We start from the raw sequence: 16,416 nt of genomic DNA, 5'->3' as shown, positions 1-16,416 counted from the left end.
TCACAGTTTGTAATGTCGCCATGGTTATACGGCAGATATCCTTAAAAACTTTACTTCCTATGGTAATATTCTTGTTGATTTATCCTTGGAGTGTGATACATTTGGAATGTTTGCTAAGCTGTTAATCTTCTGTGTGTTTTAGAAATTCATCTCTTCTATATTATTTTGTCCTCTGTGGATAAAAGATTAAAATATTTCGATTTTTAAACATAGGAAAGAAAACCCAAATACCCCAAACCAAAATTCCCGTGATGACATCACTCAGCAGTTGCCAGATGCTTCCATTAAACCTCCCTGAATTTTTAAAGAAACATAGTTATCTTCTTCCTTAGATTTTGGCCTACAAATGTACAGAATTGCCAGTAATTGTTTATCAAGAAACAAATTTGAGTCACCGTAATATCCTATCAATCCTCTTTCAAGCAGAACGATTTTTGTAGTTGTTTGCTTGCAAGCCTACAAAAAGTTAATACCAGAACAGAAACATACTAAGAATGATAATACAAATACCACGAACTATGTTATGTGTTTCATACCGCACTTAATGCTCAAAGACCTTATTATCTGTCGAGTTCTTCTTGTTTGTATGTTTTACTGCTATTAAACCAAGAGACTGAACCTGCTTTGGCAACATCAATATAGACATATGTATACTTTTTTCTATTTTGATATTTCGGCGTTATTGTAAATTGAAAATGGAGAATGCAAATCATAAACTTGTTTTGACAACATTCAAATATTTAAGTTTCAAGTTTAAGATCGATCAAATCAAAGCGTATGTCAAAGGTGGTAATTCTAATTCACACTAAGTAAACGTTGGAGTTATGTTATTGAAATTACCATAAATATAAATAGAAACCTGCTTTGATATATATCATCGATCAAATCAGGCCGAATGATAGAAAAAATGATTCTCTGGGTTCACACTGAATGAAACTCTCTGTTATAATCTTTTTGAAACAAGAGAAGTATTTGTGAATCTGATTTGGTCAGTTCAGTCATACCAAATAGCTATATAAAAAGGTCACCTGAATCTTATATCACTGTTTACAGTTTACCACAGATATTTCTTCGTGAACTTAGACTGGTTTTTCATTGTTGTTGTTTTTCTCTATTGGACACAATAAGCTAGAGAAATAAGAACTTAAAATGAATGATGAAAACTTCAATGTATAACTTTATTACTGTAAGGTATTTCGACCATATCTGTAATCAATTTGTTGTTTGTTTATCGAGACCTTAGAACCCTTTTATTTACATATTTAAATTATTAAGTTCTATCAAACCTTTGGCTATATATATATATATATATATTAATACAACACGCACGTGTGTGTTGAAAAATATTTACCTTTCGACTTCAAAAAATTTAGTACGTGTCTTTCCTAAAATTATTCAAAAGATTGAGTATGGAATTACTGTTTACACAGGCATACGTTTTTAATCTCTGTCATGCGTTTTACTTAAAAGTAAATTGAAGGGTGGGTATATTGGTGGAGCGGTTATGCTTTGTAAACATATAGACAACCTTTCAATTTTGTACATTCGACGATCTCTAATTAGTCAAAAGTGAAATATTATTTGCATGTCCAATACAAATCTCGGGTGTTATATTTTTCAAGTAAAATAGTTTTAATGCGTGATATTCTATCATTATATCATACCAAAATAATTTAACGAACGGATAGAGTTTACCAAACTCTCTACTTTGAAAGGAAAAACTTACTGATTCATGAGGAGATTTAAGAAGTGTTTCTTAGAATAAAAAACAACATTGTACAGTGGAAGTAAACATTGCAGGATCATTTCATTTCATTGGAATTGATTTTTGTACTATTAAATGAAAAATGCGCAAAATTACAATTTCGTCTTTTGCAATATTTCTTGAGGTGAATACTAGAAGTGCCTTTCGAAATAAAAAACAACAACAAGGAATTATTGTTTTCTTCATATTTTAATCAACATTTTGTAAACTTCAAATGAATTTGTCAGGGATACGAACTGCCTTCCTAAGATAATGGTCAAAACACCGAATGTCTTACGTGAGAATACTGGCTGAATAAGGGGTTACAAACTTCAATCTTTCTCGGTGTTATATATGGGGACTCCGTTAATTTATAACAGTACACAGTTTCTAAATCGAAGCAGCTATTAGCACAGCCGTCTTTGCTAAAAGCTTACCCTAAAGAGAAGCTGTCGATGACTGGAGAGTTTGATGGTTAATAAAGGATTAATAATTAATTAATCTCTTCCATTTCTCACTTTGGGTTCCACAGCAATCGCTTACTTGTGATTATCACCATATTACAGTGAAAACATTGTTATGTATACACATGCAGAGGAATAGGACATGATTATACTAGTACAAATAACAGGAAAAGAAGTATCAAATACTCTGACAAGAATTAATGGCGCCTTACAATCATCGTAAACTTGACACAATTCTGATGGCAACTGCTTATACATGAGACCTGATGTGGTTGCATGATTAGTTTGATGATGACGAGTTGGAGGGCTTTTAATAAAATTCTGTTGTAGTTTGTTATAGTAACTTTTGGTAAATAAAAAAAAGAGGTACCTTTAACAGAATATCTTTGAGTTTAAAATAATATTGTTTATGCTCGATAGTACATGCAATTGCAAGTTATAAGTCACTGGTTGCCAGCAAATTATCGGTACGCGTTCCATATTTGTTGTTTTTTCCTCATAGAGGCCCCCTAAGTTACCCAATGCTTTCCCTTTCGCCTTTAATAAATCTGGAGACACTGCTAACGAAAATATGGTATGTATTCCTCGGACAAGGAGATCTCTTGACCGTGGGAGATACCCCAAGATATTTGCATATTCGTCTGCTGTATAGTCATGCACGTATCAACTCCACCTTAGTCATAACTGACCTGAAAGGGTGTATTGGGGATGGGGCGAGATAGGGGGAAGGGAGGGTGTAGGGTGCTGTCATCCATTATAGGGTATGCAATGGTTTGAACTTACCCAAAAAACTGACTGAGAACATGATTATAAGCAATGCTGCAATTGTGGCAATGTAAAACCCAGTAAGTAACGTTTAGTAAAGTAAAGTAAAGGTTATGAAATTAATTCATAAAATCGAGATTTATGATATTAGACTTATACAAACATGTTGTTTTACAGGAGACCACTTTACCGTACAATGCATGCGCAGTCCACCTGTACGTGAACGTATAATCTCTCTTTATATCTCCTAGCTCAATTGTACCATATCTGTGAAATGACTATACACGTAAGACCTATATTTGCATTTGAGTTTTTATTTGTGGTCCTGGCCAGGCCAAAGGGTGACATATTAAAAAATCATATATGGCTTTGTTTGTTTTAAACTTGACACTCTAAATACACGGTGAGACACACGTGTGGATAACACTTGACCTGCACTAAAAATAATCCACAAAGTATGGAAGAACACAACGAAAATGGGCAAATCTAAAACTGTTGGTTTTACAAGGAGAACAAAAATATATGTAGCCTACAATATGTGGATTTACTAACACAAGGACTGACCATGTAACCTGTATATGATATTGTACATATTAATGAGAAGACAAAAAGTATATGATATTGTACATATTAATGAGAAGACAAAAAGTGTTTGTTTTAATAACGCTTCCTTTTTTTTTAGTGCCAAGAAAGCAACTTTTTACACGCGTTTAACCATGAATTCCATTCACAATGTTGATTATTGTATGGAAGAGAAACATATACCACACATTCTCAATAATTCTATTATTCCCAACCTGTGATATGGCTAATTGAATGTAAACTTTAATTAACAGATAAACTGTTCCTGATAACAGGAACTAAGGCATTAAGTGATCAGTTGACGTCATTATGGGGACATGTTTCTTCAACAGCTTTATACTTTCCTGTATATTCTTCTTCATTACTTGTCCTTGAAATGTGATCAAGTTTTGAAAGTTTACTCAGTGACGTATAGGTGTTCTCGTCATTTCAAATCTCGTCATTATACAACTTGTCTGTAAGAATATTATTTTCTCCAATGGATGAAAGTTTCCTACAATATTAATTTAAAACTAGTTTTAAACAAAGTCGTTTTCTGCGGCATTGAAATCACTAATTCTGCTGTCTGCCAATGTCTTCATCAAATTTACACAAACTATAGTTAAAACTCTGCACGATACAATATACAATTAGAATGTGGTTTTGATGAAACGGTGCAGAAAATTTAAAACATTTTTGTCTTAAATAATGAAGTTTAGATACCTCAGTATACCTTTAATAAAGCCAATTGAAGTCATCACTACATTTCGTCGTACGGGACACTTTGGACTATTTGGAAAAAAAATGCGACAATCTAGTTACTTTATCACCTTTTGAAAAGTTTTCGTGCGACCACTTGTTCAGTTATCTTTATCACTTAACTTTTGAAAAATCATCAAATTTATTACACAATTTTTCTTCTTTTCTTTTAGATATTACTATTAATACTATTTGCGGACGAGGATGAAGACCTCGGATGACGACATGATGACCTCTGACCTAGATATATTATCCAGAAAAAGAAGTCTAGAAGATGGAGAGAGTATCGAAACCTTTCATGGCAACTCAGTTCTTGATAACAATAATGGTAAGTATTAACCTCATCAGACTATTGTATTGTTTATATGCAGCTTCTTATGTTAGAGGTGAACTATGTCATGGAGTATACTGCAAGACGTTAGGCTGTATGTTAGGTTGTCTTGGCCTATGTATTATCTTCTTTATAAATGTTAAATAAAACCTATAGAATGCAGCACCCATACAGTCTCTGATTCCCTTCTTCCCGTAACAATTCTCTCCCCACCCCCACCCCACCCCAACCCCCTTAATTTGCTCGTTTGTTTATTTCTATAAATTAAAAGCTGATATTTCTCTTGAAATCACTTCCCTGCTACTTGTGAATTATATCGAATTTAATTGGGATTGGTATCGCTGGTATAACACAGTAAGTAACATTCTCCATCAAGCTATTTCTATTTCTAACTGTTTGTGTTGGAGGTAAGATATTTACTAGACATTGGACTTTATTTTAGGTTTGTCTGTTCTGCCTTTGTACTATATTTCTCTTGAATGTTATATGAAACCTATAGAAAACAACACCCATTTAGTCTCTCTTCCCCTCCTTACCGTATTAATCTTCTCCCTTTGCTCCTTATCTTTTCCTCTCCACTCGCTACCTTCAATTTGCTTTTTTTTGTCGAAGTGGTTTATAATTTCCTCAATTTTCCTAAAAAGTAAAAGCCTGATATTTCTCTTGAAATCACTTCCCTGCCGCTATCTGAATTATATCAAATTAAATTGGGGCGGTGTCGCTGGTTACACAGTTAGCTAAATAATTGGATTCTGACTGGCTCTACCCCCCCCCCCCTTAAAAATCAGAAATGGGTTCAATGTTAATCGTCGCAAACTATGGGCTGGACTGTTCAGTAGTAAGCGCAAACGACTTCTATTAATCAGCTCACTGGTTGTCGTCCTAATTTATATAGCCTAACAAAGATGACTTTAATCTTTCAAATGTGTTTATAATTTTCCAATCAGTTTTCCGTAGCTTGTTAAGTTGTTAAATTGATTCTTTTTTATTCAGGATCGACAAAGAAGAGTAAGCTTGGCAATGATGAAGATAACGATTGTGTTCAGGGAGAAGAATTAGATGAAGCAAGGTCGGATGAAGATACCAAGAGAGAAGGAACGACAAGGACGGAGGAGGATGGTGCATCCTCTCCACCAAAGAAAACAATCTCACAAATGATAAAAGACAAAAAGAAACAGACGGCTTTAACGTTACAATGGTGAGTCAATAAACAAAGAGCTAAACCAAAGACAATTATTAAAAAACAAATACTAGATAAAATAAAGAAAACAGCAGTATTTTTTACACCACCACACAAACACTCAATTTTCATGAAAAACCTCTGAGCTGTTTACACAACGACGATAAAACGTAAGTAGAACGTCTGACAGAAAGAGTACATCCATTACCCTGTCCACATCACCCCCCCCCCCCCCCTACCATTCCCCATCCCTAGAGTTAACACAAACTGACGCTCTTCTCTGGCAAGTTGCATCTACTATACGGCATATATATACTTCCATCTCTTCATATTGACAGGCTGGAGGAAAACTATTGTATCTGTGAGGGCGTCTGTCTACCTCGATGTATTCTTTACGCTCATTATTTGGACTTCTGCAGAAAAGAACAGTTGGAGCCAGCCTGCGCGGCGACCTTTGGAAAAGTAAGTTCTGGTTCACTAATTAATAAACTGTCAATTGTGATGTTCAAATTGTTGGAAGACAATTTTTCTCTGTTTTTGTCTCATTATCTTCTTCCGCAGACGCTTTATTTTCTCCATTTTGGTTTACTTATCTGTTCTTTTTTCTTGAGTTTGTTTTTTCATATGTAATGCGATCCATTATATTGTTGATATGTTCATACATGCTGCAAAGTTTCAAGTTATGTTGTATATCACAAAAAGTATACCAATTGCAAAGCTGATATCTATAAAGTATTAGTCACCTTCATAATAACCTACAAAATAACGCGTATGAAGTCTGTCTGGCAACTTCTTACTGCTAATTAAACACCAAACACGAACAGCCTATCCATTCTTAAACTGAAAAAAAAACAACTAAGAAACAAAACGAAATAAATCATCCTATACAGTTTGAGGCTGTTAAAAATCACTCGTACCGTATTGAAAGTAAAGCGGGGGCAAATATGACCACATAAAATGTTCCCGCTACGTATATCTATCCACCTGATACATATACACCGTGTCGTTTATAATAAGCTACCGATACGAGAGGACGTTAAGTAGCAAGCGATATTTGAACAAAGTTTTTAACTGTCTTGTAATCAAGGAGATTACACAGCCATTGATGACGTAAATAGCCTATTTGGATTTCTACCACTATGTAAACGCGATCGCAGCATTAAGCGGGACCGAACACTTGTAAACGTATCGTTAATACCCTGTAAAGTTTTCATGTTACTTTAGTTTGTTGCCACAAAAATTAACGGATTTTCGTGTACAGCAGAGACTGTTTGGTGTAGAATTGTAGCGGGTCGTTTACTGCCTTTGATACACCGCGTAATATACCGGTTATCGCGGTAATTAATCAACAAAGTCAACCAGTGCGGCTATGTTTTCTGATAGAATTGTCATTTGGGTTTAAATTAAGGTCGTCATTATTTACATTAGTTGCGTATTTGGCGTCTCATGATTCATACCTTTGGTTTTTTATTTTTTATTTATTTTGAGAAGTTTACGACGAAATTAGATTGTAAAGTTTCTCCACTAATCAAAGGGGAATTTTTCAGTAGCAGTGAAAAAAAATGCTGGAATTTAAGAGGAGAAACACTGATTATTAGAATAAGACAAGATGATGCTAAACCAGGATAATGAAACCTATAAAGGAAATATATATAATTTTTAGCATCCGAATAAGTGAAGTCTCCGAAATAGCCTCCAAAAAAGCGTTCGTTCATATTCTCGTTTTTTGTTTAATCAAAATTAATTTTCCTAATGGAAAGGGTAATAGTGTAAATGGTAAAATTGAAAACGACTTTTATTAGACCTGTGGTTTTTATAGACGTGGTGGGATATAAAATATACTTGAAGGAGCCGACATGATGAAACAGCCTCCCCTTCCCCCTATGTCACACCGCACCCCACCCCGTCCAAACAATTTAAAACCAAACGTTCATTCAAGTTTAACCACGATTCTTTGCCGTGGAAAATTTTACAAAGTGCATGTCCGCGTACAATAATCGTTCCGCCCGTAACAGTCTATATTTATTATTCGAACGTATACTCACGTTCCACCCACTACAAAAAAGTGTTCGTTGTGGGTCAATATAACAGTCCATGTATAACATTGAAACGTAGCTCACTTTTACCCACTGAGCATAAACGTGTTCAGCGTGGGTCAATGAAACAGACAACGTATAATATAGAAACGTAGCTCACGTTGACCCACTATGAAGAAAGTGTTTAATGTGGATCAATGTAACAGTTCATGTATAATATTGATGCTTAGCTTACTTTTGCCACTGAGAGAAAAGTGTTTAATGTGGGTCATTGAAACAGTACATATATAATATTGGACCGTAGTTCACGTTGACCCACTAACAAAAGATTTCAAAATTGGTCATATTGTGGACGGTATTTTTGTTTTTGATCCGCAAATGGGGATTTACACTTATATGTTTGCTTTCGATGAGATTGTATCTATATCTAACCTGGTAACAATCCATTTGCAGAATGTGTTTCAGAACTTAACCTCACGCGACAACCTCTTCCTTCTAGCCCTTCCCCCAACTCCATCATTTGACACACAATAAGGGGGTTTTGTACAAATATTTTTTGGTTTTCCTTTATTCTTGTTTTCTTGTTCTGAAAGTTTTGTCAGGAATTATTATGACGAACAGTCGCACTATTTTTGTGGCTAATAGGATTAAATAAGCTCATATTACTTCAGCCGAAGTTGGTCGGTTTCCCAACTTCTTGCCTTTGCAATTTTTTGCACTTATATAGTTGTTTTCTACGAAATAAGGCGAGGTATTTTTAACTACCTTGTTTAGTGTTGTTCTTTCTTTCCTTTTATTGTGGGGTGGGGGAAGGAGGTGGATGCTAAAACAGGTCAAGACTATATTCTGTGATATGTATCTGTAGCAACTCTACGTCACCTCACACATGAAACTTGTCTGTCTGTCTGTCCGTATAGTTTATCAAATTCTTTTCAAACATGTTGCTTTATTTTCTCCTTTACAGACAATTAGACAAAAATTTCCAAACTTAACGACAAGGAGACTGGGAACGAGAGGACATTCTAAGTAAGTATATATACATATTCATGTTCGGTATCTTAAAGGTTCAGCAAAACAAATCAGTGCTAAATGATACGTCGATATTATCAAAGTTATTACTTAGCAAAATAAATAAAAATTTGGGGGGGGGGGGCTTTCCCAGTTTGTGTGATACATACTTTTAGGTTTAAAAATAACTCTCTTTTTATTTTGCTTTGTTCTTCGATAGGTATCATTATTATGGGATAGGCATTAAGGAGACGAGTGCTTACTACCACACAGTCTACTCTATCAAGGGACTTACAAGGTAAACATAATTATCATATTCTTAATAAATTAATCTAAAGCACGAACTAAAGTTTGACTCCCAATATTTTATTCCTATGTGTGTTTTTTTTTTTGTGTCTATATTTCTAAACATTTATCGTTAGAAATAACGAAACAAACACTTCATTTCTATCGGTCACATAATGTTTAAGTTAAGAACGTCTTTAGGCAGAATTTGAGACTTGAAATGTAACATACGAACAAAAATAGTAAGATTTTATTGTTAGTATAATGTTTCTATAACTGTTCCCGCTTTCAAGAATTCCAACGAAATAAAATAAAAACTACAATATATATATATATTTGTATACACATATATCTGATGGCACAGCAATACTTTACACTACATTACCACAGTGATATGTCTCCTTTAAGTGGTATTTTAATCTTTAGCTTTCTTTTGTATAACTGTTTCGTCAGAGTTTAGATCATTTCCATTCCTGAAACTCTGATTGTCCCACTTTTAAGGGGAAGTCGAACTTTGGTTCCCTTTTCCAGGAAATACATCAAAGTGGGTGGAAATGCTTCCAAACTTTTACCTTTCTATAATTATTATCATCTTTTTCTTCTTCTTTTTGAGGGGGCGGTTGATAATTTTTCCTTGTAATGTTACACATTTGGAAAGTTTGTAGAGCTGTTAATATGTTCTCTGTACACACAGCTCATCAAAGTTCAGATTTTGTTTTAGGTAGGGGAAGACTTGACATTTTTTTCTGTGGATAACATATTTTTACGGGGTATTACTTAATATATATAGCAAACAAGTTTACCATTCCAGTGTCTTTGTCATGATAACGTCATCTACTCAGTTATTGTCAGATCTATTTTATCATAAATTTGCACAAAAACAATAACATATACTCAGGACGATCGAGCATGCTATCAGGAGGTCTGAGGGGAGTAATGGGGTCTGGGTCGGGGTACACCCCCGGGTCGGGGTTCATTAAAGGGTTACTGCCAAATATGGGATTATTGATACATACATTAAGTTGTTCCCAGTGCCCGAACTCGATCTCGTCGCCTCTGGCTATCAGACTGTTTGTTTTACCATAGTTATTTTTTATATCGCTGACTTTCTTGTGGTAGAGGAAGGGGGAATGGCGTGCCTTTTACCTATGCAGTCTCTCTCAAAGCAAAGAGATGAACAAACTAAAGAAATATAGAACAAAGTAAATATATTTGAAAATTCAAGCGTTTTTGCTTTCCAAGTTTTCCATCAGGATCAATGGTTATATGACTGTTTATGCATTAGCCCATCTTGGTTATAGGCCTCCCCCCCCCCCCCCCTTCAAACCCACCCCACATCCTCAAAGGTTCCTTGATCATGTTGCCTAGCATAGAACTTTTACCATAAATTAATTATTTTACATTCTTTATTTGATTACCATACAGTTTAGTTTAAACTAATATGGATGTTTCAAAAAGAATATAGATATATTATGTATCGATGCATGGATTCATATTATATATAGTTGCTTGTACCAACAATTCTTCATCTTTGTCACGTAAGTGTCGCGTGACTTTTCCTTTTTAAACCTCCACCAGTCCATTAATGTGGACCCTTTACCTTTACTTGACCTCCCGAGACTGATCTAATTAGCCCTTTAACCCTTTCTTCGCATCGACTTTAATAGTTTTATGACTGGGTTACGTTTCCGCCATCTTGACATCATACCATAAACTTTTTAAGCTGTTCGTGTGTTACTATGACATCTTAGAAACGTGTAAAAGTTTTTATTCTGGTTTCCACGTACGGTTTCAAGATTTTAAAAAGTGTGCCTCTTCGAACCATGTTTTTGAAGTCTCCAAGTAGAGACAGTTTTATTACACAGCGGGTACATTTTAGATTTAACGTACATTTTAGATATTAGATTGGGATGCAAATTGAGAATTTCTTTCTTTCCTTAGTAAATTTTAGTTAATACAATTATTTTCTAGAGTTGATTAATGGTATATTTTGTTACTGTATTATCGAAAAGGTACTAAAGACAATAGCCCAGATCGAGATGCGTTAATTAGGCCGATATCAAGTAAATTAAGTAAATCTGGCTAATTAGATCCAGTTGACGTGCAGCGCAGCTAAGATGCTAGCAACCTGTTCATGTCACTGCCGATAAAATTGACTGTGCTTACAAATATGTTTCTACTTATTGTTGAAGTCTTACTTAACCGAAAACAAAACAACGGTACAAAGGCAATTTGTGTTCACTTTTTCTTGGGGGGGGGGGGAGGGGGGGGCAATAGCTTTTAAAAAGGGAAGGAGCAGAGCTTAATGATCCAATGAATAACTGAGACGCTCTGCCACTCGGGGGGGGGGGGACCTAATCGAACAGCGGCAACCTTGCTTGGGATATGTGTTCGAAAATATCAAGAGAGACGATAAAAGTATATATACATTCAGAGATATATACTCAATAACATAACCGGTTTTGAAAATCTTTGAAATATTGTAATTTTATGTCCCGCTTCAAAGCACTTGTACTGACAGTATAAACAGTACGAATATCATGAAGTATTAGATAATGGTTAGAAACTGTCAGTACTGGTGTTTTGCAGCGTGGTTATGAATGGACAATCTATATAGTAGTATTAGAATTAATACATTGTTCTAAACGTACTGGCTGACAATAACACACTGAATATTCATGTTCACGTTACGTCATGCCATTTCAATGGTAAGAGTTAATACAAATTACCGTTACGGTGCTGTTACTCAAATTTGTATTACTGTCATCAAGCCTAAAAAGGGATCACTTATTGAGGGATAATTGCCCCTCTCTTCCGGAATCAGAGGATACCTTTATACCCCCTTAATCTTACCCTGCCAAACAAAGAGTCAGAGATATTCTACTATTTATGATGATCTTCGATTTACCTAAGGATAACGAAAATGACCTCTTTTTATTTTAACAATTTGTGGACACAGTCGGCTAACCTTTGATGTTTCTTGTTGATGCCGTAGTTACGTAATCAAGAAAAAGGTCTCACAAACGATTTGAAAATACTGCATGCTTTGTTGTTTTATTTTTGTTTGATAAGATAAATTGTTTATCGTCTCGATGACATCGCTAAGGTATATAGCGGTTTGTGACGTCAGCCAATGAGTCAAATTGATAAAATTCCGTGCTTTGAAACAAATGCGCCCGCATTACTTTAACATGATATATATATATATATATATATATATATATATATATATATATATATATATATATATATATATATGGAACACCAAATGGGCCAAACTAACAGTACAATATTTCTTATGTCCGGTTGATCCTAATGCAACCAAACTCATTAAGAACTGTATGACGTATGACTGTATGACGAGAGCTGTTGTACATGTGGTAATGGTGAATTATTAATAATGGTTTCAGTTTCCTCAAATATGACTTATGAAGGTTGCAATGTGGATATTGCTAAATGTAATATAATTTTGTGATAACACATTTATACCCCCTCTGCTACCTTCCCCTTCCCGGACCAAAAACACGTTTGGTTGTACCATTTTTTTTTTCATTTTCAATATTTACTATTTTTTGTCTTCTTAGGTTTTCCGGAGCAAGATTGAACAGTGAGGTAAGCATTTGTGTTTTAATTTCAGCAAAAGTTGGAAGGTCATTCATTGTAAAAGTGTCTATTGTTTAATATTAATTCATGCATGTGTTGTCATTAATACAATAGTTCATTGTCTTGTAAATCTGTCATCTATATCCATGTACCCGGGTACCTTTAATGGCATATGAATTGCTGAGTTTAAAAAAAAAACAATTGACCTTTGCGGATAAAATGTTTCTAATTCCTCAAGATATTCCCTTAAAAGGAGTAGTACTAATTTCTACTATGATAATAGGCTAAAACACTATATATAATTAAAGTAAACGTAGCAATTTAGGCCACTGGCGCTTGTAAAGTCTCCTTTGAGGTAATTTACCCTGTCCCTCTATAAAACCACCGACATCAACCAATTTATGTATTTACCTTTCTTTGGGATAATAATAAAGTTGAAATCAAATTGAATAAAAAGTTGTGACGTGACAGAAAAATGGACTTTTATTGCATGGATCATCGAAGCTTCCACTGCGGCGTAGAAAATTGGCGGGTGTGGGGGGGGGGGGGGATAGATAAGATATATTATGTAAGTGCACTGTGCTTGTTTGTCTCGTTACGGTTATGAAACAGTTATGTTTCAGTGATGAGATTAGTTTTGGGAGTTGTTGGAAGAAATAAAGACAGAAAAACAATGATTGATCTTCTAAAAAGTCGAGCTGTTAAAAGAGTTATTTGTTTTAACAAGCAGAACAATAATCCGTGATAGTTGCGCTTGACAAGATATAAAGGGCTCCCTCTATACTACACGGTACTGGCAAAGCTTCCACGTTTTCGCGCAATAATATTTAACTCTCTTGACATGTACACTACTCGGTTAATTTCTAACTTCTACGAAATGTTTGTAAATAATTTTGATATATTGCAATCGCAAAACAAAAATAATATATCATATTGTCTTTGTCCTTTGGCGCGTTCCTTGGATCATCAATATTATTCAAATCCCCTCCCCCAACAACAAAAAAACCCTCATTACTGACAAATGATGAACCATATATTTTAATTTTGCTCAATGTCCTTCCGTTCTAGACGAAATTTTCTTTTGGATTAGTACTTTTTAAATTAATTTTGACGATATTTGCTCTCTTTTTGGTAAACGACAAAAATTAAAATTCTCCTTGACTTGACAATCAATCAAACTAAGACAAGAAACAGTCACCTATTATTTTGCATCGAAATTACTAAAAACCAAGAAAAATGTCTAAATATTGAAAATTGTCAACATGATATCTGGGATTAAAGAGGGCCTATGGCGTTCTACTTAATTAACATTTGTTGTCTGCTAAATAATCGCTGGAATTTGTTTTTTGTTTGGCTTTTCCCCTTATGAAACAGTTTTGTGTTGATGTCAAAACTTTCTATATAAAAAAGAAAACGGTTGCCCGTGCGCGGGGAGGCGTACGTAAATGAATGGGGTAGGGGGGGGGGGTGCGTAAGAAGGCATTGTTTCGCCATCTTCGATTAGGAGGAGGGAATGGGAGCGAAATGTATAGCAGCGTCCGTTCTGCCCTTTCCTTCCTTCCTTCTCCGTATTATTTTCGAAGGCAATGATTTGGTCAGAATTCTTCCTAGCCGGTCTTCCCGAAATATTCCTTTTAAAATTTGAAAAAAAAAGAAGTTAAGTACACGTACGTAGGCTGTACAGTCCCTTTAACAATGTCTGACTTTTTTCCCCATATATCTCTTTTTCTTTCGTATAAATTTTTCATCAAACGAATTCTTTAGTTAAGAGAGTGTTATGTCAACGAAAACTGTCGAACAAAATTAACGAAATGCCGGCGCTGCTACGGAAACCAGTTGGTTTTATTCCCACACATTAAAACAAAAAACACAAAAAAACACAAAAGGGGCTTGAGAAAAAAAAAAGTTGTGTTCGCAAATTATAAGATCGAGCGAAAAGCGACGGGAATGTAATCGATCCATCACTAGAACCAAAAAGAAGAAAAGGGAAGAAGATGAGAACGCCACGAGAGAGTAAAGTGCAACAATATTTGCACGTATTTCAACTTATTATAAGAATTTATCTAAAAGCTATAGGATATATGGTGAAGTCAAACGAGAATAAATAATTCAAAACTATACAGGTTTTGTAACGTTAGGTTCTATGCTACGTATAGCCTACACACACATATATTAATATATATATATATATATATATATATGGTTTTAAGTATACTGTAGCAGATCCCATAGCCAGGACGTCCGACTTGTGGGGGTGGGCGAGGGGGGGGGGGGGTTAAAGGGGAAATCTTGGTGGTTGCACAAAATTTGTGTGGGGGAGGGCACACGGTAGTCTGTTTGGGGAAAAACCCCCTCCACGTGCCCCATCAAGGATACGTACCAGGCTTAGCAGGTAGGCAGCTATTCCTCCTTTGCCTCTTGTTTATTCGATAGACAGCAAATTCATCTTTTTCTTATTCGTTTAGTTTATACCAATGTTCCCAAATATGTATCCTAACAGTCACAATATACACACGATTTCACATTCTTATATCACACATCATTCAAGACCATCAGTTTTACATGAAATTCTAGTTAGTTATGAAATCCATTTTGCATTTCGGGAAATCAAACAATATTTGACAATGTTCCAAATAGTTGGTAGGAAAATTAGCACCATTATCTTTGCTGGTTCAGTTGCATGCAGTAGTGTGGAAAGCCAGGTTGAGACCGGGAACGATTCTATCAACGGGCGTACCTCTTTGAATCGCTAATTTGCATTATTAGGGACCTCGAAGTTGTACACCCCTCCCGCCCCACCCCTGTCTCTCTTATCGTCAGGCCTTTTGTGAAGGACATCTGTAGTTTTCTCAGTTCATCTGTAGATTGCCATCATGGTGTATAAAAGCTTCGGTAGGAATATTTATAGTACAAAAATGTAAAAGGGAGAGAGAAAACAAAAGACTCCCTGACGAAATCAATATTCTCTTTTGGCAAACAGAAACATTATTTTCACATCAAATATACCTTACTTTTTGTGTAATCATTTTACTGTTTACTTGAAGGGTGTCGATATAACATGATCCACCCTCTTGTTTCAGTTGCGCGTTAACAATACAATACCTCAAAGCTTTACCCAACAGTATTTTCATACTACGTACAGTAATAGTACTTTAATTTCGCACAACGTTTACATTCCTAAAGCACCACCATCTTGTTAACAACAGGAATAATTTCCTACCGCTTAACCATACTGGAAGACGCCCTCACTTCTTCTTTATACCTTATCTCATTAAGTGTCAACACACGTGGTTTTTTCAAACGTCCTTTCTTTTCGTGACTCACTCTAAAAGATTGTACAAACATTTTACCCAATCCTGGGTAAACGTTTGCCCCCAAAAAGCAAGCAAAACTACAGACAAGCTCGATCAACGTATCACTTTGTTGGCAGTTAAATTAGTTAAAAACTGCTGCAGTAGCATTATTTATTTCAGTACACAGACACCTATATGTGTCTATGTGTATTGTGTGTCTCAATATACGTCTGTCCTTCACGTCAAGAAGTAAATATTTCAACGCGTCACATCTTTATGCGTCTATACATCCTTCTTTAAACGCGTAAATTCGTTATATCACTTTAATAAGTATCGAGGCGCCACCGTGCAGGCTTCATGCATTATTGCACTTCGATACACGTTTTG

General features: G+C 35.2%; 1 protein-coding gene across 1 annotated transcript in view; it reads left to right on the top strand.

Moving 5' to 3' along the window:
- Positions 1–16,416, top strand: part of LOC139983651 (DNA-binding protein RFX6-like) — a 31,502-nt gene that overhangs the window by 2,148 nt on the left and 12,938 nt on the right. Inside the window, exons 2-7 of the mRNA XM_071997352.1 lie at positions 4,467–4,621; positions 5,618–5,822; positions 6,143–6,266; positions 8,805–8,866; positions 9,069–9,146; positions 12,718–12,745. Coding sequence (XP_071853453.1) covers positions 4,498–4,621; positions 5,618–5,822; positions 6,143–6,266; positions 8,805–8,866; positions 9,069–9,146; positions 12,718–12,745 — 621 coding nt within the window. The 5' untranslated portion in view covers positions 4,467–4,497. The remainder of the gene's footprint in view (positions 1–4,466; positions 4,622–5,617; positions 5,823–6,142; positions 6,267–8,804; positions 8,867–9,068; positions 9,147–12,717; positions 12,746–16,416) is intronic.

This window comes from Apostichopus japonicus, chromosome 16 (assembly GCF_037975245.1).
Source record: "Apostichopus japonicus isolate 1M-3 chromosome 16, ASM3797524v1, whole genome shotgun sequence".
NCBI lineage: Eukaryota > Metazoa > Echinodermata > Holothuroidea > Aspidochirotida > Stichopodidae > Apostichopus > Apostichopus japonicus.
This window is presented reverse-complemented; position numbering and strand designations above follow the sequence as displayed.